The 27,827-nt window shown below is 49.7% G+C and overlaps 1 protein-coding gene and 1 long non-coding RNA gene across 13 annotated transcripts in view; one reads left to right on the forward strand and one right to left on the reverse strand.

Annotated features, from left to right (window-relative positions):
• Nucleotides 1-2,213: 2,213 nt before the first annotated feature.
• Nucleotides 2,214-27,827, forward strand: part of Ctnnd1 (catenin delta 1) — a 47,001-nt gene continuing 21,387 nt past the window's right edge. For 3 of the 11 annotated variants that reach the window (XM_021248282.2, XM_013067486.3, XM_021248283.2), the window contains exon 1: nucleotides 27,448-27,732. In XM_021248282.2, the coding sequence (XP_021103941.1) occupies nucleotides 27,538-27,732 (195 nt within the window). In that variant the 5' untranslated portion in view covers nucleotides 27,448-27,537. Of the gene's footprint in view, nucleotides 2,466-16,229; nucleotides 16,828-27,447; nucleotides 27,733-27,827 lie in introns of those variants that run through there. The other 8 variants (XM_013067484.3, XM_087203647.1, XM_087203648.1 and 5 more) reach the window with 4 other exon arrangements.
• Nucleotides 5,191-27,721, reverse strand: LOC110346704 (uncharacterized). 2 transcript variants are annotated; one of them, XR_015448267.1, is made up of 6 exons: nucleotides 27,534-27,721; nucleotides 26,040-26,222; nucleotides 25,388-25,950; nucleotides 24,565-24,983; nucleotides 17,937-18,040; nucleotides 5,191-5,369 (listed from the first exon to the last, which is right to left on the reverse strand). It is a non-coding gene; the product is annotated as an uncharacterized LOC110346704 (long non-coding RNA). The 2 variants fall into 2 exon arrangements; XR_015448266.1 differs by lacking the exon at nucleotides 5,191-5,369 and adding an exon at nucleotides 16,048-16,233 and having other exon boundaries at nucleotides 24,565-25,950.

The raw sequence follows: 27,827 nt of genomic DNA on the forward strand, positions 1-27,827 counted from the left end.
AAAATACTTGCCAGTTGTGAGTAGTCATGTTAAGTAAACAAGCCTAATCTACCTCTAGAAAATCATAGACTATTCTGGAACATGGCTCTAGGAACCAGTGAAATCAGCAAGCATTTCTTGTGCTGATTTCACAAATCTGGCATTCACTTTTGCCTTTTTCAATTTTTATTTTTATTAGTACTTGTTTGTAGTACATAAAGATTACATTAATTGTGAAGATTTGGTGCATGTACGTAGCACAACTTAATTCATTTTATGTCCCCTTCTCTTCCCTCCATTCTTGGTTCCTTCCCTTTTGGAAAAGATCTATCTCTGTTTCCTATTGTCTGTCTTTTATTTTGCTCTTTAATGTATTTATACTTTCTCATGTAAGAGAAACTATGCAATATTTAAGCTTGTGTGTCTGATTTATTTCGCTTAACAGTGTGGTCTTAAGGTGTACCCGTTTTCCTACAAATGACTCAAGTTTATCCTTTTTATGACAGAGTAGTACTCCGTAGTGTGTAAACAATAGTTTCTTTATCCATTCACCTGCTGATGGGCACACAGGCTGCTTCCAAGATTTAGCTGTTATGAGTGGTGCTGCTATGAACAAAGGTGTGCATGGTTCACTGTGATATGATGTCTTTAATTCTCTTGGAAAGATACGTAGAAGGGGAATGGCTGGGCCAAATAGAGTTTCTAATTTTAGTTTTTTGAGGACTCTCCACACTGGTTTCCATGGAGATAGCACTAGTTTACAGTCTCACCAAAGGTTGGAAAGGTTCCTTTTGCTCAGAAGCCTTGCTAGAAGCCTCACCAGCATTTGTTATTATTTGATTTCTTTCTTACTTTTTCTCTTTTTGCAGTACTGGGGATTGAATGCAGGGTCTCATGCATGCTAACCAAGTGCTGTACCACTGAGCTAACTTCCTAGCCCTTGTTTTGTTATTTTGAGGTGGAGTGTCACTAAGTTATTTAGTTGTGCAGGCTGCCTTGAACTTGCAATCCTTCTACCTCAGGCTCCCCGACTGCCAGGATTACAGGCCTGTGCACTGCACCCAGCTACAACAGTCTGGTAATAGAGATGCAGTTATTAGCTTACTTCACAGGTAAGAAAACAGAGGGTCAGAGAGGTTATATAATGTGGCCAAGGGTGCACAGCAGTATTTGTACTCGAGTCAGTGACTTACAGAGGTGGAGTTGGAAGCCAGGCTGTCTGCCCACAGAGCTGTGCTCTCAACCACTGCTCTGGACTCCGAAAGCTTCATGAAGGGTCATGTGGCAGAAAGATAGGTTTTAGATTCTCAGTGATCAGTGAGTAACTATAAAATACTGGTGTTTGTCAGCAGGTAAAAAATTCCAGCCCCTCTCCTTTATGGTCTGACAGTTTAAGAACATATTAAAATAATTCTTAACTCAGAAAAAGAATACCCCAGCACTTCTTTATCTAGGTGACCTGTGTGCAGAAAATGTATGAGCCAGATAGTCTTAAGCCTGAGTTGACAAAGCAATCAAGTCTTCAGATGTAAGACTTATTGTACCTATGCTATTATCTGCTCCAAATCGATTGCTTGTTTATTGGATTGCATTTTCTCTGTCCCATAAATCCACAGTCTCTTGCTTTGGGGACAAATGGGAAACAGTGATTTTCTTCAACAGTCCCGTGGATTCTCCTCCTTGTAGTTGGGAAGAGAGAGACTAAAGCTAGTGACAGGTCCATGCATTTCTTCCCTACTGAGCTCTGATGCACTGACGATGAGAGTTTACCTTGGATTCTCCCCACCGTCCCAGTAACAGGCGGGAGTCCCGTTTCCAGAGTCTCTCTCCTTCCTTTTCTGTCTTCCTTTGGGAAAATGCTCTGGGTAGAAAGCAACAAACCTGAACAGCAGCAGACAAATAAATCAGCTCTTTCTGTTTCCCCACCCAGCCGGGCAGGAGAAGCAGCAGGAGCCCCATCAAAGAGAAGCCAAGCTTAGGAGGCCCATTCTGAAAAGCCCTGTCCCCGCGCACCCACCCCACTGCTCTGCAGCGATCCCCCAGAGATTGTACAGTCCTGGCTTTAAATATAAATGTATATATACAACTTCCTCCTGTCGCGATCTCTCCTCCTCTCTCTTTTTTTTAATTTCCTACAATAAAGTTTCCTATTGGATACAGTCAGCTCCCTGATTTATGCCTGGCTCCTATTGGAAGCTCGCAGGGGCTGACATCACATAGGAAAGCGAGGGGGTAGGGCTGCCAGATCAGTTTGTCACCACCCAGGCTCTCTTGCCTTTGGCTGGGTGCAACTTCCATTTTAGGTGTTGGATCTGAGGGGAGAAAAAGAGAGAGAGGGAGAGGGAGAGAAAGAAGAGCAGGAAAGATCCTGAAAGGAGAAGCGGTGGCGAAAATCAACTGCCTGGCTGGATTTGCCTTCCTCAGCACATTGGCTACGCCTAGGGTCTCTTGCCCACAGGACTGGTTTTTAGGAGTCCACATTCAAGGTGTGTGCCTTTTTAATTTTTATTTTATTTATTATGGGCGTACAGATGGGCAGAGGAGGAAAAGTGAAGTCGAATTTTTGTCTGACCGTAACTAGAGGGAATTTAAAAACGGGAGTGAGTCTGTTTTGGTGATGCCATTATTTTTTTCTTTCTAGTTTGAATACTCTGGGGGAATTTCGGTGTTTTGTTATTTTAAAAGAGGTGAAATATTCAAGACCTAAAAAACTTCTCAGTCTAATACCGGGAGCGGAATAGAACCAGAGGAGTAAGAGAAGTTGCAGAAATGTATTCTTTGATGTTATATTTTTTTTCTGGATTAAACGAACACAATTTTGTCTTCACGGACCAAATCAAAAGTTGGTTTTTTGGCATGTTGTGTGTGGGTTGGGAAAGCAATTTGTCCGGGTCAGTAGCTCGTTATGCAGACGGCTCTTCATATGTTTCAGAACTTACTTGTTTTCCTTTTACCACTGCTTTGTGGAAGTGCAAAGTTGCAGGGCACTTGGCAGCTTGAATGGTACAGCAGTGCCTCTTCCCCCCCCCCCGTTTGCTCTGCTCGGCCCAGATCGGTTTCTGCCCTGCCGCGTCTGGGTGGATCCCTCTTCCACTTCTCCAGGTGCAGTGGGTGGGAGCCGCCCTGCTCTGCTTCGGAGGAGAAAACAAGTGGGTCTATGTAGACGGAACTGCCACCCCTGTCCTCCCGGAGCCACCTCTGACGACCGACCGAGGTGTAGGTGTGCAGGCGCATCGCACGTCCCGTTTGCACATCCAGCGGCATTTGCTTTCTGTGCTTAAAGGGAGGAGAAATTCTGATTGCGCTTTTTCCTCACCTGGGTGAAGTGGCCGCACACTTGAAAATATTTCCAGCCTTGTGGTCTGAAAAGGCCATGGGTTGAATGTTAGGCTGAGCGAAAACACACAAACTTTCATGTTTAACATGCATTTGAGAAAGTATGAGGGGAATTTTTATTTTTAAACTAACCAAGAAGTTGTTTTATTGGAGGTGAGCTTTTTGTTTGATTTACCACAAATCGTAAGTCTGTTAGAGCTGAAGGCAGTGCTGTCGTGGCTTACATTTAATCTTAAGATTTGTTTGATTTTCATTTCTGTAAATACATTTTTGCAAAAGTACTGATTCTAGATAATTATATAGCCAACTCATCAGTCGCTGAAAACTAGGGTGTTCTCTTCCTCCTTTGAAAATTTGAATCCGTCTGAAAATTATAGCCGGAAGAGACACTGCCCTAATTGTGAGTAGACCAGGCTGCGTGTGTAAGCCGCCCCTTAGCTTTAAGGTGGTGTGTCTCTTTCGTAACCTTCTGATCTTGCCCCCCCGCCTGGTTCTGTCTCAACTAGATTGCTTCCTTGGATTTCCCTGGTAGCATGAGAGCATTTCTTGAAAGATGATTTCATCCTTGTGAGGTTGTGGCTTCAGGAGGAAACAGAACTTTGTTTCTTCTTTCAATATAATTTAGGCAAGGGCTACAGGAACATTTGGATGGCTGGATCTCATAATTATAACAAGTCAGTTAAAAGGAAAGAAAAAGCCGTGTGTACAGTGTGCTGGGCTGTAGTCTCCATTTAATGGTTTTCAGATTTCCCTTTGAGGGTCTCTGCCTGGCCCTCGGCGGCATCGGGAGATGTCCTGGTGGGTCTGGGAGGCTCGGTTGCGTTGCTGCCGAGTGTGGGTTTCCCACTCAGCCTTTGGGGGAGAGAGGAGGGAGTACAAAGGCAGTTTGAAGGTAGGTTCTGGGTGGCTGGGTGATGATGACTCGGTCCGGCCTTAGATGTGGGCTTTGTGTGGCTGCCTGGAGCATGGAAGTTAGCCGGTCTGCACTGCTGCTCTGAACGAACGGAGTGAGGCATTGTTTTGATTGGTGTGGAGAATAGAGCCTTTGGTAAGATGGAAGATTTATCTCCCACCTCCAGCGGTTCTTTCAGAAATTGATGGAAAGGGGTGCTAAGTAAATGTCTAATTTTGTAATTTAAAAATTTTGCACCTCATTTTGATTTGGGGGTGAAAAAAAGATGAAAAATAAGTATGGGTTGTGCAGTTTTCCCCCCTTGTTTGCCTCCCCTGTAATACTGCTGATTTCTTTGTTACATGGGTAAGGTAGAGGGCTCTATTCCGGGGGAGTCTTTTTTTGGGTGGTGGAGTTCTAGTTCCTTTCTTAGGATTCCTCCTTGGGCAGGCAGAGGGGCAAGAACATGTTCCTTCAGCTGCTATAAAATTGTGGCTGTTGGGGATCTTAAAAACAAAAGCTCTGAGCAATTATCATCTAGTCGAGGTTTATGAAGTAGCTGCTCTCTAGGGACAGTGAGATAGGATGGATGCAAATGAAGTAAGCATAGATCACTATCAGCTGCAATAACAGAATGATAAGCTCTGTGTAAGTTATTGCTTTCTATTTTGGGACCTGCCAGTCTTCTGTTGGTAACCACCAGGCCCTCCTGTCGTTGACCTCCTCCTCACTGGTTTCTTACTGTACCCTAAGCATTTTGTGTAAACTAGCCGTCCCCCCCCCCCCCCCCCCACTGGGGACGGAGCTCAGGACCTTGCACTTTCAAGGCAGGCATGGTGTCACTGAGCTAAGTGAGCTAAATCCCCGGCTCATAAACTATTTAATTTCTGAAACCAACCATTTTTTTAAAGGAATTTGAGACTCAGAGAAGCTGAGGTTTGCTGTCTATAACTGGTGGAGGCCCAGATGTACCCTGGTGACTAACTAGAGAGTTCTATGGACTTACCTAGTACACAGACCTTATTCAGAGGAAATGGAAATAGCAGCTGGAACTAGAATGGACCCTTGCTAGATGTGCTGTATCTCAGGCAGGGTCATAGGCAGATTTCAGGCCTTCTCCTCCCGCTGGTGTGGGGATCATTAGGTCCATTTTCCTTCGCACCTGTGGGGGCAGGATATGGTAAAATGGGTGTTATTTTAATCTTTAGGCAGGGATCTTCCCATCTGTGACCAGGGTGCACCCCACTGAACAGAGCTACATCCTTAGCCCTTTCTTCCTTTCTGAGTGACTTGCTAAGTGCTACATCGCCCAGTCAGGGCTCAAACTTGGAATCCTCCTGACTCAGCCTCCCAGAGTGCTGTGATTATAGGCTTCAGCCACCACTCCTGGCTTTTTAATCACACTTCTTTTTCTTTTTTTTTCTTTGAGGTACTGGGGATCGAACCCAGAACCTAGACAAGTGCTCTGCCACTGAGCTGTGCCCCTGTCCTGCTGCCCTAATTGCTTCAACTTTTAAACTTCATTTGGTTCATTTGGTTGTCAGTGAAATTTCTTCAGGGAATTTTCAGGTACTTGCTTTCGAATTGTGCTATCCCCTCATAAGAGGAGGCTGGTGGGAGGTAGTTCAGATAATGTATTATCATATTGTATTACACTGGTCTGTTTTATTTTGTCTTCTTTTCCTCCTGACTGAGTTGCCTGGGTGAGGTACTGTCTTGTACTCGTCCTCCTAGCACCTGTCCCTCATGGAGCCTCAGGTTACACGAGTCGCTTGATAAGACAAGAAACTGTAAGGGACTTGTGTGGAAGACTTGAAAAGAAGCTGAGATAGGAAGCAAAACAACATAAATTAATAAAATTTCCATGTAATGTAAAAACTTATGGTAGGCTGTGGCTTCACCCCATCATGGATCCCCTCCTTCCTATTCTTAAGCAAAGTTACTGGAAACAGTAGGTTAAGTTTTAACTTTGCTTCAATCATGTTTCCTTTCTTGGCAAGCGGTCAGAGAGCAAAGAGTAAGGGGTCTTAGTTCCTTTTGTAACAGACAGGCAGCTGCCGGCTTCGACCCCTGAAAACCTTCACATAGCTGTTCCCTAGGCACAGCATAGCAGGCAGCGGCAAGGAAGCTCTGCCTTCAGCCTTGGTTTTGTACCTGTTAGTAAAAATATAAAGAGCTTGCCTGTAATCTCAGCACTTGGGAGGCTGGGGCAGGAGGATCACCTCGAGTTTGAGGCCAGCCTGGGCTACGCAGTGCGTTAGTTCAGCGCCTGAACTACATAGAGAGACCCTGTCTCCAAAACAAAAGAGGTTGGAGTGAGAGTGTTGGACATCAATAATGTTAGTGCTTTAAAGAAAGTATATTGCTGTCATTGTGGTTTTCGTTATTTTCTCTTGTGGTGCTGGGGAGTGAACCCGAATCCTTGTGCCTGCTAGGCAAGGGTGCTGCCACTGAGCTCATCCCCAGTGCCTGATACTGTCTTTTCAAAAGCACTGCTTCAGGCATCAACCTGTGGGAGATTTTCTTCATGAAGTGTACTCGGAACTTTATGAGTTTCAGAACCAAAATTAGTTTTCACGGGTAGTTTGGAAGTGTACTAGCAGGAAGCTCGCTTTCAGGAATGAGCTTCGGGTAAGCGGGACGTGATGACTTCGAGCGCTCTCGCTACCCTTCCTCAGGTGTGCTGCTCTGAGGGTCCAGGGAGCACGAGGGAGCAAGGGGAGAACTAGGGAGGGCTGATGCGCATTTAGGTGTAATAATGTAGCTTTGGACATAATTTCCCCCTAGTTCATTTGGAATTGCATGTTGTTGATTATGGATATTAAGCACTGATGATGCAGCCTGCGTTTACCATTCGGGCTCAGGGATAGTGCTTCCCATTGGTAGGGCCCCTTTCTCAGGGGATGGACAGTTTAGATCAGGCACAGAGTGGGAGTGTTACTGGGATCCAAAGAGGTTTTTTTGTTTTGTGTATGTGTGTGTGTGTGTGTGTGTGTGATGGTCTCGCTGTGTTGCCCAGGCTAGCCTTACACTCCCGGGCTCAAATGATATCCTGCCTCAGCCTCTCAAGTAGCTGAGACCACAGGCGCGTGCATGCCTGGTGCCTAGCTCTGAGTTTTCTTATCTCATAGTGTCGTGTGCTGGTGGCCTTGGGTAATTTAGTCATGATTTTCACAAAATGTGTCTCGCTGTGTGTTGCTACAAGCGATTAAGCTTTAACTTCAGGCTTGCAGCAGAGCTTCGAGGATAGCGCAGTGACCCCTGCCCACCTCCGTGCACTCAGACGCCGGTGTTAGTGTTCTGCTTCCGTTGTTTAAGCATCAGGCGCCTGCGGTCACTGTACGGACCCAGAGGCGGGCTCTAACGGGAGCACGAGTGCTGGGCCAGTGCAGTCAAGTGTGCGCCCGGCTGAGGCCTGGAGCTGGAGCTGCGGCTCCTGAGGCTGACGGGGCGCGTGCGTGGTTTGATCCCTGTGATGTGGTGACAGTGACGTTAACCGTCTCCACTGGGACAGTGCAGTGGTTTGGTACGTAAAATGCATGGAACAGTGAGCAGCTCAGAGTGGAACAGTAAATGAACTCAAACTTTGGTTGTGGGCTTTGTGTCTTTTTCAGTGTTAATTTTTTTTTTTGGTATGGGGGATTGAACTCAGGACCTTGCACTTGTGAGGCAGGCGTGGCACCACTGAGCTAAATCTTTGGCCCTTTTTGCTGTCATTTTGTTTTTCTTTCTTTTTTTGGTACTGGGGATAGAACTCGGTACCTTGTGGTTTTTTTTTTTTTTTTGGTACTGGGGATCAAACTCAGGACCTTGAGCTTTTGAGGCAGGTGGCCGAACCACTGAGCTAAATCTCTGGCCCTTTGCTGTCATTTTTGAGACAGGGTCTCGCTGGGCTGGCCTTGAGCTCTGAGGTCTCCTGCCTCAGCCTCCTGGGTGCCGAGATTACAGGGGCGCAGTGCCACACCCGGATTTAAATATCTTTTTAAATCCTTTTAAAACCCAAGATCTAAGTGGGCACATTGGCCCTTGCCTGTAGTGCCAGGTACTTGGGAGGCTGAGACAAGGAGGATGGCCAGTCCTAGGCCAGTTTGGGCAACTTAGAGAGACCCTGTCTCAAAAACTGGTGGGGATGCGGCTCAGTGTGAGGCTCTGGTTCAACCCCTCAGTACTACCAAAAGAAAACAACAGCAGCAACAAAGCCGAAGTTTAAGAGAAAAAAAATAACAACAAGGAAAGCTGAGCTTTAACCCCTGCCCCCCCAAAAACCCCACAAACCTGACATTTAGGGCTGGGCTGCAGCTTAGTACAGAGTGCTCGCCCAGCATGTACAGGCCCTGGGTTCAATTCCTAGCTCCAAAAACAACAGAAAACCACCAAAACCTGACAGTGACTGATGCAGTTTCTTACAGTACAGAATAACTAGGCTGCCTGGGTACGTAGGCCAGCTTTTTTTTTTTTTTTTACAGTGGGAAAAAGGGCATTTTTAGTAATAGACAAATTTAGGAGGTTTTGTGGGGTGGAATTGTCCAAAACAGGAGACTGAACCTCACTGTATAGCCCAGGCTGGCCCGGAATTCTTACTCATTCTGCCTCGGCCCCCTGAGGTCTGGGATTACAGGCGTGTACCACTGCACCCAGTTTGAGAATGGGTAACTTTTTTTTTGGTATCGGGGATCGAACTCGGGTCCTTGTGCTTGTGCAGCAGGTGGCCAAACCACTGAGCTAAATCCCCGGCCCAAGAGAATGGGTAACTTTTATTAAAGTGAAGTGTGAGTGAGGGGGAAGAGAAATAGGTGCAAAGCCTGAGTATTTTACAGTCTCTTTTTCTCCCTTCCTCCCTTCCTTCCTCTCTTCCTTCCTTCCTTCCTGCTACAGGGGATTGAATCCAGGTCTTTCATACTGAGCTATATTCACAACCCATTTATTTTGTTGTTGTTGATTGATTGATTGATGGGTTGAGACAAGGTCGCACTTTGTAGTTCAGGCTGGGCTTGAACTCACTGTGTAGCCCAGGCTGACCTCAAACTCACGGCGGTCCTCCTGCCTCAGCCTTCTGAGTGCTGGGATTATAGCCACTGTGGCTGGCGCTTTTTTTCCCATTTTGAAACAGAATCTTGTGAAGCTGCTAAGAGTGGACTTGAATTTGTGATTCTCTTGCCTCAGCCTCCCAGAGTGCTGAGATTACTGGTGTGTGCCACCCACCACACCCAGCTCTTAATGATTTCATGACACTTAGATAGTTTAGGGACAAAATTGGTGATACAAGTTACTCTTACCGTTTTGGGTCTACAGTATAGGAAAGAACTCTAGTATCCAAAGGGCAATTTTTAAAAAATTTTGGCATAGAAGGGATTGAAAAAGCTTTTGTTTGGGTTTATTATTCTTGACTTGGAACCAGATTCTTTACCGCAGAGTCTCACTTGTCCAAAAGAGTTTGGAGGATTACAGAGCGGCTGTAGAGGAAACAGTCACACGGTAGTGAAGGCAGGCTTTTACTATCCCTTTTCTTGAAATAAGTTCCCTTTTTTTGTGCTCAGTAAACATTCGTACATTTGCAAAACTGTGCCATGTAGAAGTTCTGAGTTTTGTGAATGCTTCCTGGGGAAAGTGTACTTCTAAGAACAGAACCTGCTCTTCCTGTGGAAAAGCCAGGCTGTGGCCTGTGGGATGGATGTTGTGTTGGAGGCAGCCCGGCCTAAAGCTTGCAGCTTTCTTTCAGCCTGGAATTTTCCTTCTTTTCTTCCCCTTCCTTCACACTAAGTAACCCATGAAACTGGTATTCTAGGTAGGATTTAAAATAATTTCTGTTGACAGTCTGAAGCCTCCTGCCAGAACGTTCTCGCCCAGCTTTTTTTTTTAGCTGTAGCGAGGATCGAACCCAGGGCCTCTTGTTCCCAGTTGCTCTACCACTGAGCAACATCTCTAGCCCTTTTTTGTTTGGAGAAAGTATCCGTAAATTGCCCAGTCTGGCCTTGACCTGGTCATTCTCCTGCCTCAGCCTCCCAAGTAGCTGGAATTGCAGGTGTGTAACCACTACACCTGACTGCTTCCTTCAGTTTTTTATTCCACATTTTCCTCTGCGGATTCTTCTACAGTTTTTCTCCTCTATTTTTTGCCTTCTTGATTCTGTGGTGTCTCTGTCTCTCTTTACCGTCCCGCCCCCTTTCCCCCTTTGGTTGGTGGTTTTTATGTGCATTGCTTTGCCTCAGTGATGGTTGATAGTGGAGAAGTTTCTGATTCTTATTCTGGAATGAATTGTACATATGTGCCAAAGTTGGGAGTGTTAGGTGTCACTCCTGGTGTGTTTCAGTTGGGTCTATATTACGGTTACAGTTGTAACCCAAGGAGAGTGGTCTCTTCTAGTCCTCAGATTAGTTTTTAGCTTTCATTTTCAGAGCTTGTCTTTATTTCCTAATCAATTGCTCATTTTAGTCCAGCTGACAGCGGAGGAAAAGGATTTACTTTCCTGGGATGAGTGTTCAGTGTTGTCTGTGCTGCCCCTGTTGTTCAGCGCTGGAGAGCAGTGCCACACTGGGAGTTCTCTCTGTGGAGTGAAGATGGTTGTTTTCAGGGAGCTTATATTTTAAGAAACCAAAATTTATTCTGATGTTTGAGGACATAAAACTGTTTCAGAAACTAGGTCAACTTCTCATTTGCTGTATCAAAGCACCTGCAGTTCCCATTTCATTGGAAGTGAAGTGAATCTCATTGAAATAAAGTAGCTGCTGTATATTCAGCACACTTTCAGAATAGAGGAGTTGATTTTAAAGAGCAGTTGGTGCCAATCTGATCTCTTTCCTGCTTCTTTGTTGAGATGGGAGGCTCTGTACCCTCCATGCTGTCCTGCTCTCCCTGCTGACTTCATGAACTGGGGCGCAGTTGGCACTCGAGTGTCCCCCAGCTGACCGTCAGTCACATGGGGTGGGGCGGCCACAGGAGCCCCAGGGCACTGACTTCAGATCACAGCCAGGAACATGGACGGAATGAAAATGGAACGCAGCTGATTTGTTTTTCTGAGAATTAACTTTTTGTATTTATTTGAAGTAAAACATCTTCATTCCTTCAAAAGAAATTTGAGAGCATGCTGTATACTGTGGACTGGCGGGCGCACACTGATAAGCCAGGAAGCCCTCATCTGTGCTTGTCTTGGCAGAGTCCATGTCAGCGTGGTGAGGGGCAAATGTAAATAAGCAAGTAGTGCATGACGTGTCAGAGTGTGCTGCGCTGCTGCTGAGAAAGACAGGCAGAGCCAGAAGGGAGGACGCAGGGTCAGAGGTGCGGAGCGGACGGTGTGGGAAGGAAGCCCTGGTGGGGAGTGGCTGCAGACCCACGCCACGCAGGTGCAGGTGCCGGTGCCGATGCGAGGGCTGGGAAGGCCAAGACCTGGGGCTCCTTGTTACTGGGGACCAGGAGATGGGGGAGAGGGCCCGCAGTGTGCACGCGGAAGGGCACAGCCCTTGTTGTAGGCCCTTGGGGGACCTGGCTGAGCCCCAGGCAGCACAAAGAGATTTTTTCTCCTCGCTTCGAAGGCTTTTCGTGCTGCTCCTGGGTTGAGGAGCACTGGTCCAGGCCCCCGCCTCGGTGCAACAGCCCCAGGAGAGGAGTTTGTGTAGTAGCAGGTTTGTCATGGAGGATGATAACATTAGAGCAAGTAGGAGTAAGTTTGTGTGGTTGGGAGCTGAGAGCAAATTTCTTTCTCTTAGCTACATAGTTTTCTCTGAATAGGAGGGCGGCAGCTGAGACCTGGTCCTCAAAGACAGAAGCTGTTGCTTTGACTAAATGCGACACTCGCCTCACTTATCTTCTGCTGCTGCTTTTGTTTAGTTGTTTTGTTTTTTGTTTTTTTGGTACCGGGGATCAACTCAGGCCCTTGCGCTTGCTTGCGAGGCAGGAACCACTGAGCTAAATCCCCGGCCCTGCTGTTTTTGTTAACCAAAAGTTTTTGCGTCTTCAAAGCTCTGTGGCCTTTGGGATTTGAAGGCTTCAGGGCCAGATTTCCTCACTGTTTCTGGTTCTTCTCCTTTGTTCCCTCTCTCCTCCCTCCTCCTTTCTCCCTCTGTCTGGGGATGAAGGACCAGTTGACAGGTTACCACACTCACTTTTCCAGCCTGCACATCCTGGTCCAGGATCGTTCCTGACTGGCAGGTCTTTCTTCCCCTTCTGTGTGAATGTGTAGCTCACTGGGGCCATCAGAGCACCGTTGATTTGGGCAGAGCTGAGGAAGAAGCCGGCTATCCTGTGGCAACCCCGTGGAGGAGGCAAGGGTGTGTGATTAGCAGAGGACCTGTGTTGTGAGTCACCTACTCTCACTGGCTCAGCCAGCCCGCTGCTCAGCGGGTCTGTCTCTGTGTCTCCTCTTCTCTGTTGGGAGTTTTCAGCCCTAGTACTTGACCTGGTTACCCTCCCTTCTTCCCTTTAATCATGCTTATCTAATCTACATCCTGTTACTTAATATCATCCTCGGGAGATGACCTTAATCAAGAAGCATTTTTCCCCTTCACTTCTCTTCTTTGGTCAGGTAACTATCATCTTGCATGGGAAATGTTAGAGGCAATCACAGATTCCTTAAGATTTTGAACTTGATTTAAATACCTGGCTAATTATCATGATAGCGTATCTTTTTTTTTTTACGATAGTGTATCTTTTAAAAAATTTTTAAAATTTGTTTTTGGTTTTTTTGAGACAGGGTCTTGCTATGTAGCTCAGGCTGGCCTGGAACCCAGGGCAACCCATCTCCCCAGTGCCGTGGTTACAGACGTGTTACCCCCCCCCCCATCCGGCCATGATAGCTTGTCTTTTGCTAAGTCTTCAGTGACACATGCTTCCTCTTGGAAATATTTTTCTCCACACAGGTAATGGGGAAAAAATAAGAACCAAGATACATCATGCACAGGTACAAGCACCCAATGATAAATGTAAATGTATCATATACCTAAAATGTACCAATAAAAGAATTTAAGAAAAAAAAATTTTTTTCTCCATAGCTGTTTTTTCTGTTGTTCTTTTTGCAGTGTTGAGATCAAAGCCAGCCTTATGCATGGGTTCTGTAGCACTGAGCTCCATCCCCAGCCCTTTCACCTTCCCCACAGTTCTTTGAAAGACATTTTGGTACCATACCTGCTTTTACTTAAGCCAGAAGTTAAAGTAACTTGCTTGGGTAAATGTCCGGCAACCCTTGAATCTGGATTTCTGGTTATTTCTCTTATATATTGTCAAATGAGCTAGAAATAACCTGAGTGTTGACTAAGACTTTGAACCTTGTGTTTTTTTTTCCTTTCCAGTACCAGGGATTGAACTCGGGTCTTTGCTCTTGTGAGGCAGGCGTCGGAACCACTGGGCTAAATCCCTGGTCCAAGACTTTGGACCTCTTTTGGGACAGAATATGGAACCAGTCTTTGAAAACGTGGCATGGCTCTTTGTTCCTTGAAGGAATGGTTTTGTTTTGCTTTTTGAGACAGGGTCTCCTCCGTAGAAGGCCCCTAGCCTTAATCCCTAGCCACTATGAGGACTTTTTAAAAACATGAATTTCCTTTTTTTTTTTGTTTTGGTACTGAGATCGAACTCAGATGCTTGGGCTTGTACAGCAGGCAGTGAAACCACTGAGCTAAATCCCCGGCCTCAAAACATGAATTTCCACACTGATGTGGTGGCACACGTTTATAATCCCAGCATAATGAAAGGCAGAGTCAGGAGGATGGCTTGTGAGTCCAGCCTGGATTCAGCAAGAGCCTGTCTCAAAACAAACGAACAAAAAGGGCCAGGGGACATGGCTCAGTGTGGAGGCCCTATGTACTGCTAAGAAGCAAACAACAGAAAAATGAGCTTAACACAGAATTTCTAGCCCCTCTCCGACAGTTGAGCTCAGGGACTGTTTTTTTCCAAAAAGCTTCCCAGGTGATTGTGTTCTGATGGTCAGTTTCGAGGACCATATAACCTGAACCTTTGAGTTAGGCTCCATGCCGTTTCTCAGGTAGTGGTTATTTCAGTAGCAGGAGAAGCCCAGAAGACCTGCGGTTCCCACAGTAGACATGGGCAGAGGGGTCTGGACTGATCGACCTCTGTCCTGTGTTGCTTTTGAGCGGCAAATGTTACCCCTGGTGTGGAGGTTAGGCTAGCACTTCCCATGGTGTGGGGGACGCGCCTGTTGTGGGGAAGGGAAACTTGTAGGCCGCGTCTCCATTTTGAAATTGTGGAACAAATTCAGGAGAGGATGTCAGCATTGAAACTTAGCTGGACAATTTGTTTAAAACTGGACAGGAAAGGCCAGTTTACTTCCTGTCTGAAAAGGAAGTGCTGGCTTCCTTCGCTTCCTCCTTGCCTAACTCTGGCCAGCTTGGAACTTGGGTGGGGGAGAAGCTGGTCGTGCTGCTCACAGCCAGTTGCCTTTGCTGTAGGAAATTGTGTCTCCATCACTGATGAGGTGTGGCTGCCCCTCTGCTGTGTGCACCCTTGTCTCCCCTGGTTTACACGGGAGTCCTGCACTCGGTGTAGCTTTAGCAGGCCAGGAAACCTGATCGCCCAGACGTTGTTTTACATTTAGTTTGTTCACACCTCCCCTGTGTTCTCTGATATTTGAAAATAAACCAAGGAGTTGTAGGGAGGGACTGAAACCCATCTGACACTGAGGGTTAGGTTGTAGAAAGAACATGATTGGGCAGAAGGGAGTGGATAACAAAAGTTTTTTTATTTACCATTGAACCAAGAGCTCGTTCCTTCTGAGTGGGGCCAGTTGGCACCCTTCCTGCTATTTTAGGCCAGGCTTCTTCCAACTGACCAGGCAGTTGTCTGAGTGTTTGATGTGAGTTTGAACTGCAAGTCTTGGGAGGTGGGGGAGGGCTCGTGGCGGAAACAGCTGGTGCCTTCCTCAGCCCGAGGGCTGGAGGGTGAGGGGTGTGGAGGAACTGGAGCCACACAACAGAGCCCCAGGATCTGGTGGGGTTGAGTCTTAGGCATCCTCGTACTGTGTGGGATGTTGGTCAGCTGGAATGTAGCTGACTGCTCCCGGTCACATTCTTTTCTCTGCCTCCCCTTCCTCCAGTGCTGCCAGCTCTGGGCCCTCTGGAGAGTGGCGGAGAGTGGTGTGGGAAGCTGGACAGCCAGCGTTTCATCCGTCCTGTGGTGGCACGTCCAGCACCCTCAGTGACTTTCTCCTCACCCATTCATTACTCCTCGGGCTGGCTGTTCCCGGCCCTCACACGGCAGGGTGACTGTTTCTGAGTCAGCACTCCTTTCTGTCTCACCTGTTCGGGTGAAGCACAGAACCTGCCAGGCACCCTCTGCAGGCCACAGCAGCATTGATGAGGGCGTGTGGAGTGCCCTGTCTGGGCTGGGTCCTTCACAACTTTTTCTTTTTTAAGTGCCTCAGAAAACTGCTCCCTTAGACGCCAGCTACTGCTTTTGAGTTCTTGTGTGCACACTGGTGCTGGAGCCTGGTATATTTGGTCTATGCCATGAGCAAAGGAGCATCAGGTATCTCTTTCTTCTCTTGGGTTTTATTTGAGACAAGATCTTGTTATGTGGTCCAGGCTGGCCTCAAACTCTGAACGATCCTCCCAAGTGCTGGGATTACAGGTGTGTGCCACTAGGCCCAGCGTCAGTATTCTTGAGAGAGAAAGGAAGCCAGTCTGATTTGGTCCTGGGTAGGAGATTGAACTGAGGACCTTGCGCTTGCAAGGCAAGGTGCAGTGCTGCTGAACTAAATCCCCCGCCCCCTAAATAGGAGATCTTAAACTTTGGCTTTTGTGTGCTCCAGGACAGACTTTACAGTGGCCAAGACTTGCTGCGGAAGTTGTGTTCTAAGCTAGTAGTACTGTTGCTGGCTCTGGCTTTCTTTCCAAGCCTGGAATGGCTGACTGTTGTGTACATTCCCGCCCCAGTGCTCCCCCTGGTTGTACCAGGTCCAGGTGAGAACTGATCCTTCTGAATTGTGCTGGTTTAGACTGGGCTCCCATTGCATCATAGACTCCTGAGATTAGGGTTTGGTCCTCAGCGCTTTTAGCAGGCCCAAGAAAGGAGTGTGGGAGGATCTAGGAGAACGAAAAGGATGAGAGAAGATGAAGAAAGATAGCACAGTACTAGTTAGTTGCCTGGAATGTCCCTGTTGGAGATTTCTGCTGATACTACCATGTTTATGCACAAGGAATCAAGCTCTGTGGGCCAGAGTTCTTTGGGTTTAGGGCTGACTTCCAGTGGACTGTTCAGGATAATAGAAAAATGTATCATTTATCCCATTCTTAGATTCAGCCAAAGCCCCTAATTAGGAAGGGAGGTTTTCTTTTCTGACTGGGTTGCAGATCTCCAGCCGAGCCGGAAAGGCTGAGGTTGCTGTTGTGACCTCTCGGCTGCCTGCCGGCTGCAGTGCAGCTCCTTCCCAGTGGCCCTCTCTAGAGGAGCAGGGAACTTTGCCCCAGCACTTGATCAACTGCCACTCACTGGGGTGGAGTCTGCTGCCTTTGTTTGTTCTCGGTGGGGCCTGCTCAGGAATCAGCTCTGTGCTTGCAGGGAAGGCTTTGAAAGGCTCCGAAAGCCAAGCCGCAGAGCTGAGTGGTAGGGAAGGTGACATGATGGAAGATATGTCCTGAAGTACTTTTTCCGGTGGGATGTTGCATGACTGAATGCAGGTAGGTGATCAGATGGCCTGAGGACCGGTCCCACATAACTGATGTGAACATAACAGAGCAGCTTTAAAATCCTCAGCGTTACTGTCTCCAAAGTGAAGAAACTTGCTGAGTAGGAAGCTTCAAAGCACCCCACTCTCTGCAGACTCTTGGAGCCCCCTCCACAGTGCTCCAGGATCTGCTGATTCTTAGCAGCCTGAGCTTTGTCCTGTGTAGCCTTGGCTTGGGGCAGGGAGGAGGGTTGTTTTCCCGAACATGATAAGGAATGGAGCAGGGCAAAGCAGGAGCTCGGCCGGTGATTGGTGGACAGGATGCCCTGGAATGCGGCTGGCCTGCAGCCCAGAATCCAGCACTCTGTATTTGTTTGTTTCTGGGAGACTGTGGTCTGGTGCTACTGTGACAGGAAGTGAGAAAGCTGGGAGTGGGGGAACCGAGAGGGGCGCTGTCTTTGTGGCTCTCCGGTGAAATCCCCGTCCCTGGAGAGCCGCTCTGCTCAGGCCCTGCTGAAGAGAGAGCAGCCTTTGTGTGCCTCATGGGTCTCAGAGTGTCGCGCTCTCAGGGCCATCTGAGGGTGTGAGTTCGGGTGGCCTTGATCTCGGCCTTGGGGAGCTTACTGAGTTTTGTGTGTGTTACTCTTATTTATGGGTGGCTAGGATTTAATTAAGTAGGGAGTTCTAGGAGATAGATGTTAAATAAGGTTCCTGCGCTGTTTTTACTTCACGGAAGGGCCGAGACCTGTAAAGTGGGCCAGGCTTCGTTTTAGACCTCAGCCTTCAGTGTGGCATCTTGCTGGTGCAGAGCAGGGGAAGCCTACCCATTCCCTGGTTTGCAGAGAGCTAGGGAGCTGCTAGTAGTTTCCTGCATTTCCCCCTGTGTCTAGACTGAAGCGGCACCTGTAGCACTCTTTGCCCCCTCGTTGCTCCCTCTTGTGTTTTTCCTCCCTCTGTTCCAGCTGTGAAGCAGGCATCTTTTCTCACTTTGGGGACTGGGTGACCAAGTCCTCAGCTTCAGTCCTCAGCTTCTTGCCGGGCTGGCCTGCCCCCCAGCACACACACAAACACCCCTTTGATTGCCCAGGAGGCAGCTGCCCCTGAGGCAGATTGCTGACATACCTCGAGAGTGTGGAACAATCCCTGCCCTCAGTCTGATGCTGGCTGCCCGCTTCCTTTTTCCCACATCAGCTTGGCCTTTGCTCTTAGTTTAGTGCGACGTGACACTGTAATGAGAATAGGACTATTTGTGACTGTGTTTTCTTTTTTTTTGGTACCGGAGATTGAACTCGGGCCCTTGCGCTTTCGAAGCAGGTGCCGGAACCACTGAGCTAAATCCCCGGCCCATGATTGTGTTTTCTTTCTTGAGATGGAAGTGATCTGGGAACGGGGTCATGTAGCCAGATTTCTAGAGCAGGCTTGCTGGTGGGAAGGGAGGTGATTGATACAAAGGAGGACCTATTTTCTCCCTAGTATCTTTCCTCTTGAGTAGTTGTTCTTCATAAAAGAAGAGATCTAAGTGGAACGCAAGCTTCTCTTCCCCAGAATTGAGTAAGCTCTTGCTCTTTAAAGTGAAGCTAAGGAGCCTCATGTGGTGCCTCACGCCTGTAATCCCAGCACTAGGGAGGCTGAGGCAGGCGGATCATTGCTAGTTTGAGGCCATCCTGGGACACAGAGTGAGCTCAGGGCTGGCCTGACCTACACAGCAAGACCCTGTTTCAAAACAAAAACCAAATAAGTAAGTGAAGGTAGGACCCAAAGATTCAGCTGGTTCCATGCCATCTTGTTGCCCTCTCTTCTACACACACACACACACTCGTGTGCGCACACAGAGCTTTCTTTTGTTTATTTATTGGACTTAGAATAACTTTTAACCCTTGGAAGCATAGAAATTTGTACTCCTTTACTGTACCTAGGAGTGTAGAGTGAATGTCATGTTTCGAGCTGTTCTCGGTGGCACATGCCTATAGTCCATCCAGCACTTGGGAGCCTGAGGCGGGAGGCTGAGGCCAGCCTGAGACCCACCTAGATCACTCAGTGAGAGCAGGTCTCAAGATCCAAAAAATAAATCCAAATAGTGCCTTTGTTTCTACCACTTACTAGCCCATGGTCTTGGGCAAGGTCCTAATTAGTTCTGATGTGTGGTTTACTCATCCATAAAAAGGGCCATTAGCTGGGAGGGGTGGTGCCTGCCTGTGGTCCCTGCTGCTTTGGAGGCTGAGGCAGGAGGATCACTTGAGCCCAGGAGCTGAGACCAGCCTGGGCAGCCTACTGGTGGGGGGAGGCATTATCTTTGAGAGTGTGGTTGGAAGATTGTATGTGATAACTTCTAGGGGAAGATCAGTAATAAACAACTTCCCTTCCCCTTTAGGGCTGGATTTTCTCTTTCACTAGAGAGAAATACTGTATTTCCTGTGGGGGTGTGGTGGCATATGCCTGTAATCGCAGCACTCTGGGGGCTGAGCCTAGAGGCTTAAGGTCAGTCTGAACAATTTAGCAGGATCTTGTCTGAAAATTAAAAAGAAAAAGTAAAAAAGACCGGGGATGTAGCTCAGTGTGAAGACCCTGGGTTCAATCCCCAGTACTTAAAAAAAAAAAAAAAGGCATTTTTTTCTTTACCTGGACTTTACCACTTGCCTTGATACCTAGGGCGTGGTGGAGAATGCCTGAGGATCCCTGTGAGTGCGTGGCAGGCCGGCCTGGGCTACGGTGAGTTCAGGCCAAGTCTGAATGAACTCCATAGCAAACCTTGTCTCAAGGAAATGAACACTTCCTTGATTTCTTCTTTTTTTCTTAAAAACATTTTTTTTCTTTCAGTACCGAGTACTGTGGATTGAACCCAGGGCCTTTGCACTGAGCTATAAAAGCACAGCCGTCTCGAAGTTTTTTGCTCTGAGACCCTTTCTTACTAAGTTGCCCAGGCTGGGCTCAAACTTGCTTTCCTCCCGCCTCAGCCTCCCAGAGTGTTGGGATAGCTGGTCTGTAACACTGCGCCGGCCTTTTAGAGTTCAGGTTCTCACCAAGTCGCTAAATTGCCTAGGCTGGGCTCGAATTTGCAGTCCTGCCTCAGCCTTCCCGAGCTCTGGGGTCACAGGTGTGTGCCCCCCCCCTTTCTCCCAGGTGCTCCTCCATAAAGGGAGGTGCGTCCCCCAAACCTAAAGCCGGAAAGGAAGGGACCGTGTCTGATTGAGTGGCTCAGTTACACACTGTCACCTTTCCCAAGTTATCGCCAAGTAGTGGGGGTGCCAGATAGGAAGCGGGCGGGGGCGTTGGTGAGAAGCTGCCTCTGTACAAAAAGGAATGTGAACTCAAGCAGTTGTGTGACACTTAGCAAACCTTGGGTCAAGCCTTTCCAGGAACATTTCTTTCCGGCCGAGTTGGGGAAGCGTGAGGTCCCCCCGTTATTGTAGGATTTCTCTTTTAAGACTAGAGGCTTAAACACTACACCCCTTCCCACTTCCGTCAGCTTTTTCTCTCCCACTGTGAACCTGGCCTCCCGCCCTCCCTCCCAGCCTGTGGGAAGGAGAGAGGCCGGGGGTTCTTCCCTCCCCCGCTGCACACCTCCCTCACCTGCCCCTCCCTCCTGTCTTTGTTTCCTTATTGCCTCTCCCTGAAGCCCTGCTTCTCCTTATAAGGCTGGGCCGGTACCTTTGGCAGGGCTGCCCAGGGACCCAGGTGAGTGACTGTTACTGCTCAGACTCAGGATGGAGAGGAGACTGGCGCGGGTCGAGCCGAGCCGTCCGCTGCAGGGCCCAGAGAGCACGTGGGCAGGGGGAGGAGAGGAGGCAGGCTGGCCGGGAGACTGCGGGACTCGTCAGACCAGTCCTGGGTGTCCCAGCGCCTGCCCGGAGGAGCAGGTTTTGTTTCTTTCAGCCTGGGCCCCTCACCTTCCCTTGCTCTGAGCCAGCCCAGCGTTTAGCTGTTTTAGTTTGCTGTGGTTTGGGGTCCCACATTGGGGTGAGGGGGTATTTTCTTTGAGATGGGCTCTCTGTGGCCCAGGCTCATTTTGAACCCCTGAGTGCAAGTGATCCTTCTGCCTCAGCCTCTGGGTTGCTGGGACCCTGAGCGTGTACTGCAAGGCCCAGAACTCCTGCCCCTCACAGTGTTTGGGATGGAACCCAGGGCCTGGAGCTGCTAGGCGGGTGTTCCGCCACTGAGGCCACTGAGTTTCGTCCCCACCCCTTCTTAAGTGGATTTCTGATCCTCTTGCCTCAGCCTCTTAAATAGGGGGATTGTAGATCTGATCTCTTCTCTTCTCTTCTACTGAGAATCAAACTCAGCACCTTGCCTTGCCATGGAGGTGTGGTGCCACCGAGCTAAATCCCTGGCCCTTCCTTTTTTTCTACTATGTAGTCCAGGATGGTCTTGAACTCAAAAACGATTGTCCTGCCTCAGCCTCCCAAGTGTTGGAATTGCAGACATGTGCCACAATGCCAGGCTTTTTTATTTTTTTCAAGTCACGGTGGAAACTAAATCCTGCAAGGTAACTTTGGGTTATGATTATAAGATAATTTAAGGTGCCTGATTGACCATGAAGAGTGTGTTATTCAGGCTGGCCTTGAACTCTGTGAAGCCCAGGCTGGCCTCAAAGTTGTGTCAGTCCTCCTGCCTCAGCTTCCCAGGTGCTGGGATCACAGGTGTGTGCTGCCACTCCCGGGCTCAACGTCAATTTACCTGGAAGTTTTTCTTGTTTTTGGTTTTTAAAGAGACAGGGTCTTCCTAAACTTGCTTGGGCTGGCCTCAAACTCCTGAATTAAAGTGACCCTCCCACACCTTCCCACTTCTGCCTCCCAGTAGCTGGAAGCAGGGGTGTGTAAAAACAACAGCTCTGTGTTCCACACTGTGGTCTGATGGTTTGTGCCGCCCTTTCCCAAGAGGAAGGCGGTTTGCCCACGGGGAGCCTTCCTCAGCTCCCTGGGGAGGCTCAGGGTGGGTGCGAGAAGGACTAGCAGCCTCCTGGGAACTCCAGGGGAGAGGCCAGGCCCGGTGGAGGCTGAGCCCGGAAGGCCTGAGCCTGAGGTGCGCTGAGCTGGCGAGGAGACTGAGGGAGCAGGGTGCCTTGAAATTTTGTCCTCTGGGTCACACCTTGTTGCCCAGGCTGGCCCTGGGCCACTGGGCTCAGGTGATCCATCCTCCTCAGGCTCCCCTGTAGCTGGGACTGCCCAGCTCTGATCCATGTCCATGTAGGGGCAGCCCGGATGCCAGGTTGGCAGGAAGAGTGTGTCTCCCATGGAGGTGAGGGGCCTGGAGCTGACCTGTGCTTCAGAGAGGGCAACAGGATGGCCGGCAGCTGGGGACAGGGCGCTCAGCCCCTGGACTCTGGCACTGGTCTCTGCCAGGAGCCACAGAAGGAAGACCTGTTGAGAAAATGGATCCCTTTGTGCGTGTGTGTGATAATCCCAGGACTCAGGAGGATGGATCACCATGAGTTCAAGGCCAGCCTTAACTACATAGCAAGGCCCTGTCTCAAAAAAAAAAAAATTCATTATATATTCATTCTTTTGATTTAGAAACCAAAAGGCAATTTTCTACCTGTGCATTTGTGATTGGACAGGAATAAGTGACTTTGAGTTTTGGGGCAAATCCTTTTTTGGCTTGAATGTTGTGTCCTGTAGTTCTGTAGTATTACATGTGCTGTGCTGTATTTTATTTTATTTATTTATTTTTTTGGTACCGGGGATTGAACTTGGGACCTTGCGCTTGTGAGGTAAGTGGCAGGACCACTGAGCTAAATCCTGGGCCCCTGTATTTTATTTTTTTGAAACAAGCGTCTTGCTATATATTCCAGGCTGCCCTTGAACTCACTGTATAGCTCAGGACAGCTTCAAACTCATGGTGATCCTCCTGCCTCATTCTCTTTAGTGCTGGGATTACGGGTGTGCACCACTATGTCTGGCTTTTAGTTTTTTTAAGCCAGGGCCTTGCTGAGTTGCCAGTGCTTCAAATTTTTGATCCTCCTGCTTCAGCCTCCCAAGTGCCAGGGATTACAGGCATGAGTTATTGTATATGCTTCAAAGCCTATATTCTTAGCCTTTTAGAATCATAATTCCAAATTACATTTCCGCCAGTTTACTGTACAGCAAGTCATTCTAGGGACAGTGCTATTGGTGGCTTTTTTCTGGTGAGGGGTTGAGACAGGGTCTTGCTGCATAGTCCAGGCTGGCCTCGAACTTGCTGTGTAGCCCAGGTTGGCCCGGAGGTGGGAGTTCTCCTGCCTCGGCCTCCTGAGTGCTGGGATCACAAGCATGCACCTCCTCACTGATAGCTGTCTGGTTGGTACTGTCTGGTTGTCGAGTCACTTGCTTTGATTTGGAGTTCTGACAAGGGGTGGGAGTCTGTGCTCGTTGTTTGAATGAGGTACCTTGCTATGGATGCAATGGCAGAACAGGCCTGGCAGTGGGTGGGCCCTAGTAACCCAGCACTTGTGGCTCAGTAAAAGGTAAGGCAGCTATTCCCAGAAAATCCCTCTCTGGGACGTACCCGATGGAGAGCAGGTGTAAGCTATTTGTTTGTTTGTTTGTTTGTTTATTAATTTTTGGTACCCGGGATCGAACTTGGGTCCTTGCGCTTTCGCAGCAGGTGGCAAAACCACTGAGCTAAATCCCTGGCCCAGGTGTAAGCTATTTGAAAACATTAAGCAACAAATGTGAAAGGGGTTGGATGGAACTCATAGGGCTTCGCCCGCCCTGCCTCTCAGAGTCAGGTAGTGGTTTTAGACTCTTTAGGGGGTGTGCATGGAGGGAGCATCATGTTCAGAGCTGTAGGAGTGTGCTGAAGCTGGTCTGATGGGTTCATTCTCTGCCCCATGATGCCTTCCTTTCCCCCTCATCCTCTCTCTTCTCCCTATGTAGCAACAGGTAATTCTGTAGCATGGTGAAGAAGAAAGCACCCAGAGGTTATTGGGGCCAGGGGCTGGCCTGTCATCTCTTCTTGCCCCTTTATTTGGACTGGGTAGACTGCAGGCTTTGGAGTGGGGTAGACCTAGGTTTAAATTCCTAATTTCCACCTGGGCCTAGTGGTGCATGTCTGTAGTCCAGCACTTTGGGAGGCTGAGGCAGAAGGATTGCAAGTTTGAGCCCAGCTTGGGCAACTTAACAACTTTGCAAGACCCTGTCTCAAAAATAGGGAGGGAGGGGAGAAGGAGACGTAAAAGGAATTAAGATGTGCTAAGTACATGTACCAACTCTCTGTGTAATCATTACATACTGTCAGGGTGTACTAATAAAAATTTTAAAGATTTGGGGATGTAGCTCAGTGTGAAGGTCTGGGTTTAATCCCCAGTACTGCTAAGAACAAATAAATGCCTGTTAAGTGCAGCACCTTGGGTAATTTCTTCACTGTGAGTTTTTCTCCTTTGTAGTAAGCCTCAGCCCTCGTTGTTGAGAGCATGGCCAGGGAGCTAAGTGTCTGTTGGCTCTTCTAGTCCCCATTGGCCTGGTCATAACAGGGAAGGAAGGCCCCGTGGGTGGGGAGCCCAGAGCCCCGGGTAGCAGGTCCGTGATGCCCTGGGGGCTGCAGACCCTGGAGAAGCACCCTCTGCCCCAGAAGCAGGTCTAGGTGGGACCTGCTGGTAAAGGGCGCCGGAGGGGAGAGAGGGGAGGTCAGCTCGCCACTCCCCGGAGCCCACTTCTGTTCTTGATCCAGGTAATCTCATCTTCTACTTCACCAAATAGTTTGAGGCTGAGACATCACCGTGAGGTAATGTAATTGGAAGATAGAAAGCAGCTCTCAAAGCAGCTGCCGACCTCACCTGTGTGTAACTCACAGTGTCTCCCCTGTCTTCAGGGCGGCAGAGTAGATGGCTGGCGATACTGCCTTGCACGCAGTCTGGGCTGGGCCTGCGGTGGAGCCCCAGGGCCCTTTCAACTTGTGCTCTCCCTTGCCTAGCCCTGGGGTCGCCTTCTCCAGACACCGCTCCGGACCGAGGCCTGGGTAGTTTCCTTCCTTCCTGTCCAGTCCCTCTATTGAGTTAGAGTTGTGGGGGCCAAAAGTGGCCCTCAATGGCAGGGTGCCCCTAGGAGTGTTGTCTCTGTCCGGGCGGTGGCTGTCTGGGCGTTGGTGAGCAAGCAACATTGCAGGGTGCAGGCTGTGAGTACAGAGTGTAGTGCAGGCCCTGTTCCATGGCGTCACGGAGAATCTCGGGTGTGCAAGGTTCACGGGTCATGGTACCTAGCGGTAAGGGCAAGTGCTTGAGATGAGGAAGTGGAGATGAAAGGGGAGCACTTTTGAAAAATAGGGTGCTTATTAAAGAAAGACCCCGGTCAGAGGGCCTGCTGGAATAAAGGGTGGGAATATGAGAAATGGGCAGGCACCTTGGACTGAAAGAACAGGATCTGGTCAGCAGTGACGGGAGCCCAGAGCGCCCAGCGCTGGGCAGGGATGTAGGAAGGGCCTGTGTTGCCTGGGCTAGGGGCTGGACGCCTGCACAAGTCCCTTGGTCTGCTCCCCAGCCTCCCTCCGGCACTCTTGCTGCTGAGCGCTGCAGCCCTCTGTGCTTGGTGGGGCCCTGCGGAGCGTGGGAACAGGAACCTGAGCGAAAGGCCCGGCCTAAGCTAGTCCTCACTTGTCCTCACCATGCTGCCGCTGTCGGCTGTTTCCCAATGTGATTGCGGGGATGATGGGTCGGCTTTGGAGGGAGGTTTCTGCCTTAGGGGAGGGAAGGAGAGGAAGGGCTTTCCAGCCAAGATTTCCCCCACCATGCAGCAGGGCCTTGTGGGCTTCTGTCCGCATCGCAAGCTGTCCCTGGTTCTGCTGGGCAGGCAGCACGGGTCCAGCACTGAGCCTCGACATTCGGATCCGTGCTCTAGTGAGACCTGCCTGGGTCCCGGGGCTGGTGCAGCAGAGCCGAGGGCGCTTGTCACACTCAGCAAGGCCAAGTCTGTTCCAGTTACTCCTCACGTCCCCGACACCTCTGGCTCTCTTGGGTTCACGCATGGGGTATATTTTATTTTCCTCTCATTCTCAATTTTCCTCCCATTCTCAATTTTCCTCCAAATATCTCTGCAGCTCTCTCCTCTGCTTCCTCCTTGCTGTGGTGCTGGGATGCTTCTTCGTGGTTTTTTTGAATCTAGACTGGGCTGTTCTCTGTGTTAGACCAGTCCGTTACGACCCTCTGTGAACAGGTGTGTATGGAAATCTGTTTATTAAGAGCACAGATACTGTAAGTGCCTTTTTCCTGTAGGGCAGTGAGGGGTGGGGAGCAGGGGAGGTGGGTGCCCAGCCTACCTTGCCCCCCCAGTGTGTCTTGGACTGGCCACAGTGTCTCTGCAGCTTGTCAGGGAGCACCCCGAGCCTGCAGGGTGACTCCCGTGTGTCTGCCATGGGCTCACTCGCAGGTGCTGTGTGTAGTAACTGCTGCTTACTGTACGAAGGCGCACGGGAGTCCTCCGATGCTGGCTGTTTATTGAGCTGGAACAGCAAAGAGGTGAAAGAGCTCTGCTCAGGCTTCCGTGGGAGGCCCAGCCATCGGGGGTCAGGGTGGGAGCTGCTCCGAGGCCCTGTCCCGGGGTGGGGGCCTCGTGCCCTCTCTGTGGAGGTATGCGCTTGCCCTCGGTACTGTACTGCAGTTTGGGGAGGCAGAACGGCCCTTTTGTAAAGGTGTTAAGGAAACCTTAGTTTTGCCTTCCACCTTTGATGGTAAGAGTTCTAAGGCCTTTCTTTGTTTTTTGGGACTGGGGATGGAGCCAGAGGCGCTCTGCCACTGAGCTACCCTGCCAGGTCTTCTGTTTTGATTTTGAGACCAGGTTTCACTGAATTTGGGAGGCCAGACTTGCACATGAGCTCCTCCTGCCTCAGCTCCTGAGTAGTTGGGATTAATAGTTATATGTCACTATGCCTAACTAATATTTTCCATTCATTGATTGATTTATTAATTAGTGGGGATTAAATCCGGGGTCTTTGCACTGAGCTACAATCCCCAGCCCTTTTTCTAGCTTTTTTTTTGGGGATGGAACTCGGGACCTTGTGCTTGTGAGGCAGGTGCCAGAACCACTGAGCTAAATCCCCGGAGCCCTTTTCTCTAATTTTTATTGTGATACAGGGTCTCCTTAAGTTGCTGCACTGCCAGGGCTGAGCTCACATTGGCAGTTCCCCTGACTCAGCCTCCCAGAGCACTGGGATTACAGGCATGTGCCCTCACTCCTGGCCCAGTGTTTCCATTTCCTACTTGCCCATTAATTTAGTATACTCTGCCAGTACTGTGGCAGTCTCAGTGTTCAGTTTTGGGGGACATGAAGGAGAGTCTGGACCCCGTGGACCCCAGGGCAGCCTGACCCCTCCAGCACAGTGAGTGCCAGTCCGAGCCTTGGAGCTAAGGCTTGCATTAGTGGGCACTAGCCCACGGCAGGGCGGGAGACTCCAGCTCCGACCTCACTCGAGGGCCGCGGCACCTGACCGCGCTCCTGCCGCCTGGGACCCAGCTGTACCTTTCCTGTTCCCGAGACTCTAGGCTGTGGGCACGGGTGGCGGGCCAAGGGCTGCCTGTGCGGTCACTGGTGGTGGGCCCTGGGCTTGGTGGCGGTTTGCTTTCCGCGCTGCAGGGAGCCGCTCGCGGGTGTGCTCGGCTCGGGTTGGCGATGCACCTGTCTCCTCTGACCTGTGCTCTTTTCTCTCCTCCCCCTGCCTCTCCCGATAGTGTGAAGTGAGGGGGCCTTCTCCCTCCTCCCCTTCCTCTGCGCCACCTTCCTCTTTACCCTGCCCTGCGGCGGCTCCGCCCCTTACCTTCATGGAGGACTCAGAGGTGGAGTCGACCGCCAGCATCTTGGCCTCTGTGAAGGAGCAAGAGGCCCAGTTTGAGAAGCTGACCCGGGCGCTGGAGGAGGAACGGCGCCACGTCTCGGCGCAGCTGGAGCGCGTCCGGGTCTCGCCACAAGATGCCAACCCTCTCATGGCCAACGGCACCCTCACCCGCCGTCATCAGGTAACCCCTCCAGCAGACCGCGGTGGGCCGTGGCCTTCGCGCGGCTCCCCTTGGGGCTCACCAGGCCGGGCGTCCTGCAAGCCTCTCCCGTGGGG

The sequence above is a fragment of the Heterocephalus glaber genome, unplaced genomic scaffold, assembly GCF_053883595.1.
Source record: "Heterocephalus glaber isolate CG9 unplaced genomic scaffold, H.glaber_assembly_v1.0 deba00001805, whole genome shotgun sequence".
NCBI classification, from domain to species: domain Eukaryota; kingdom Metazoa; phylum Chordata; class Mammalia; order Rodentia; family Bathyergidae; genus Heterocephalus; species Heterocephalus glaber.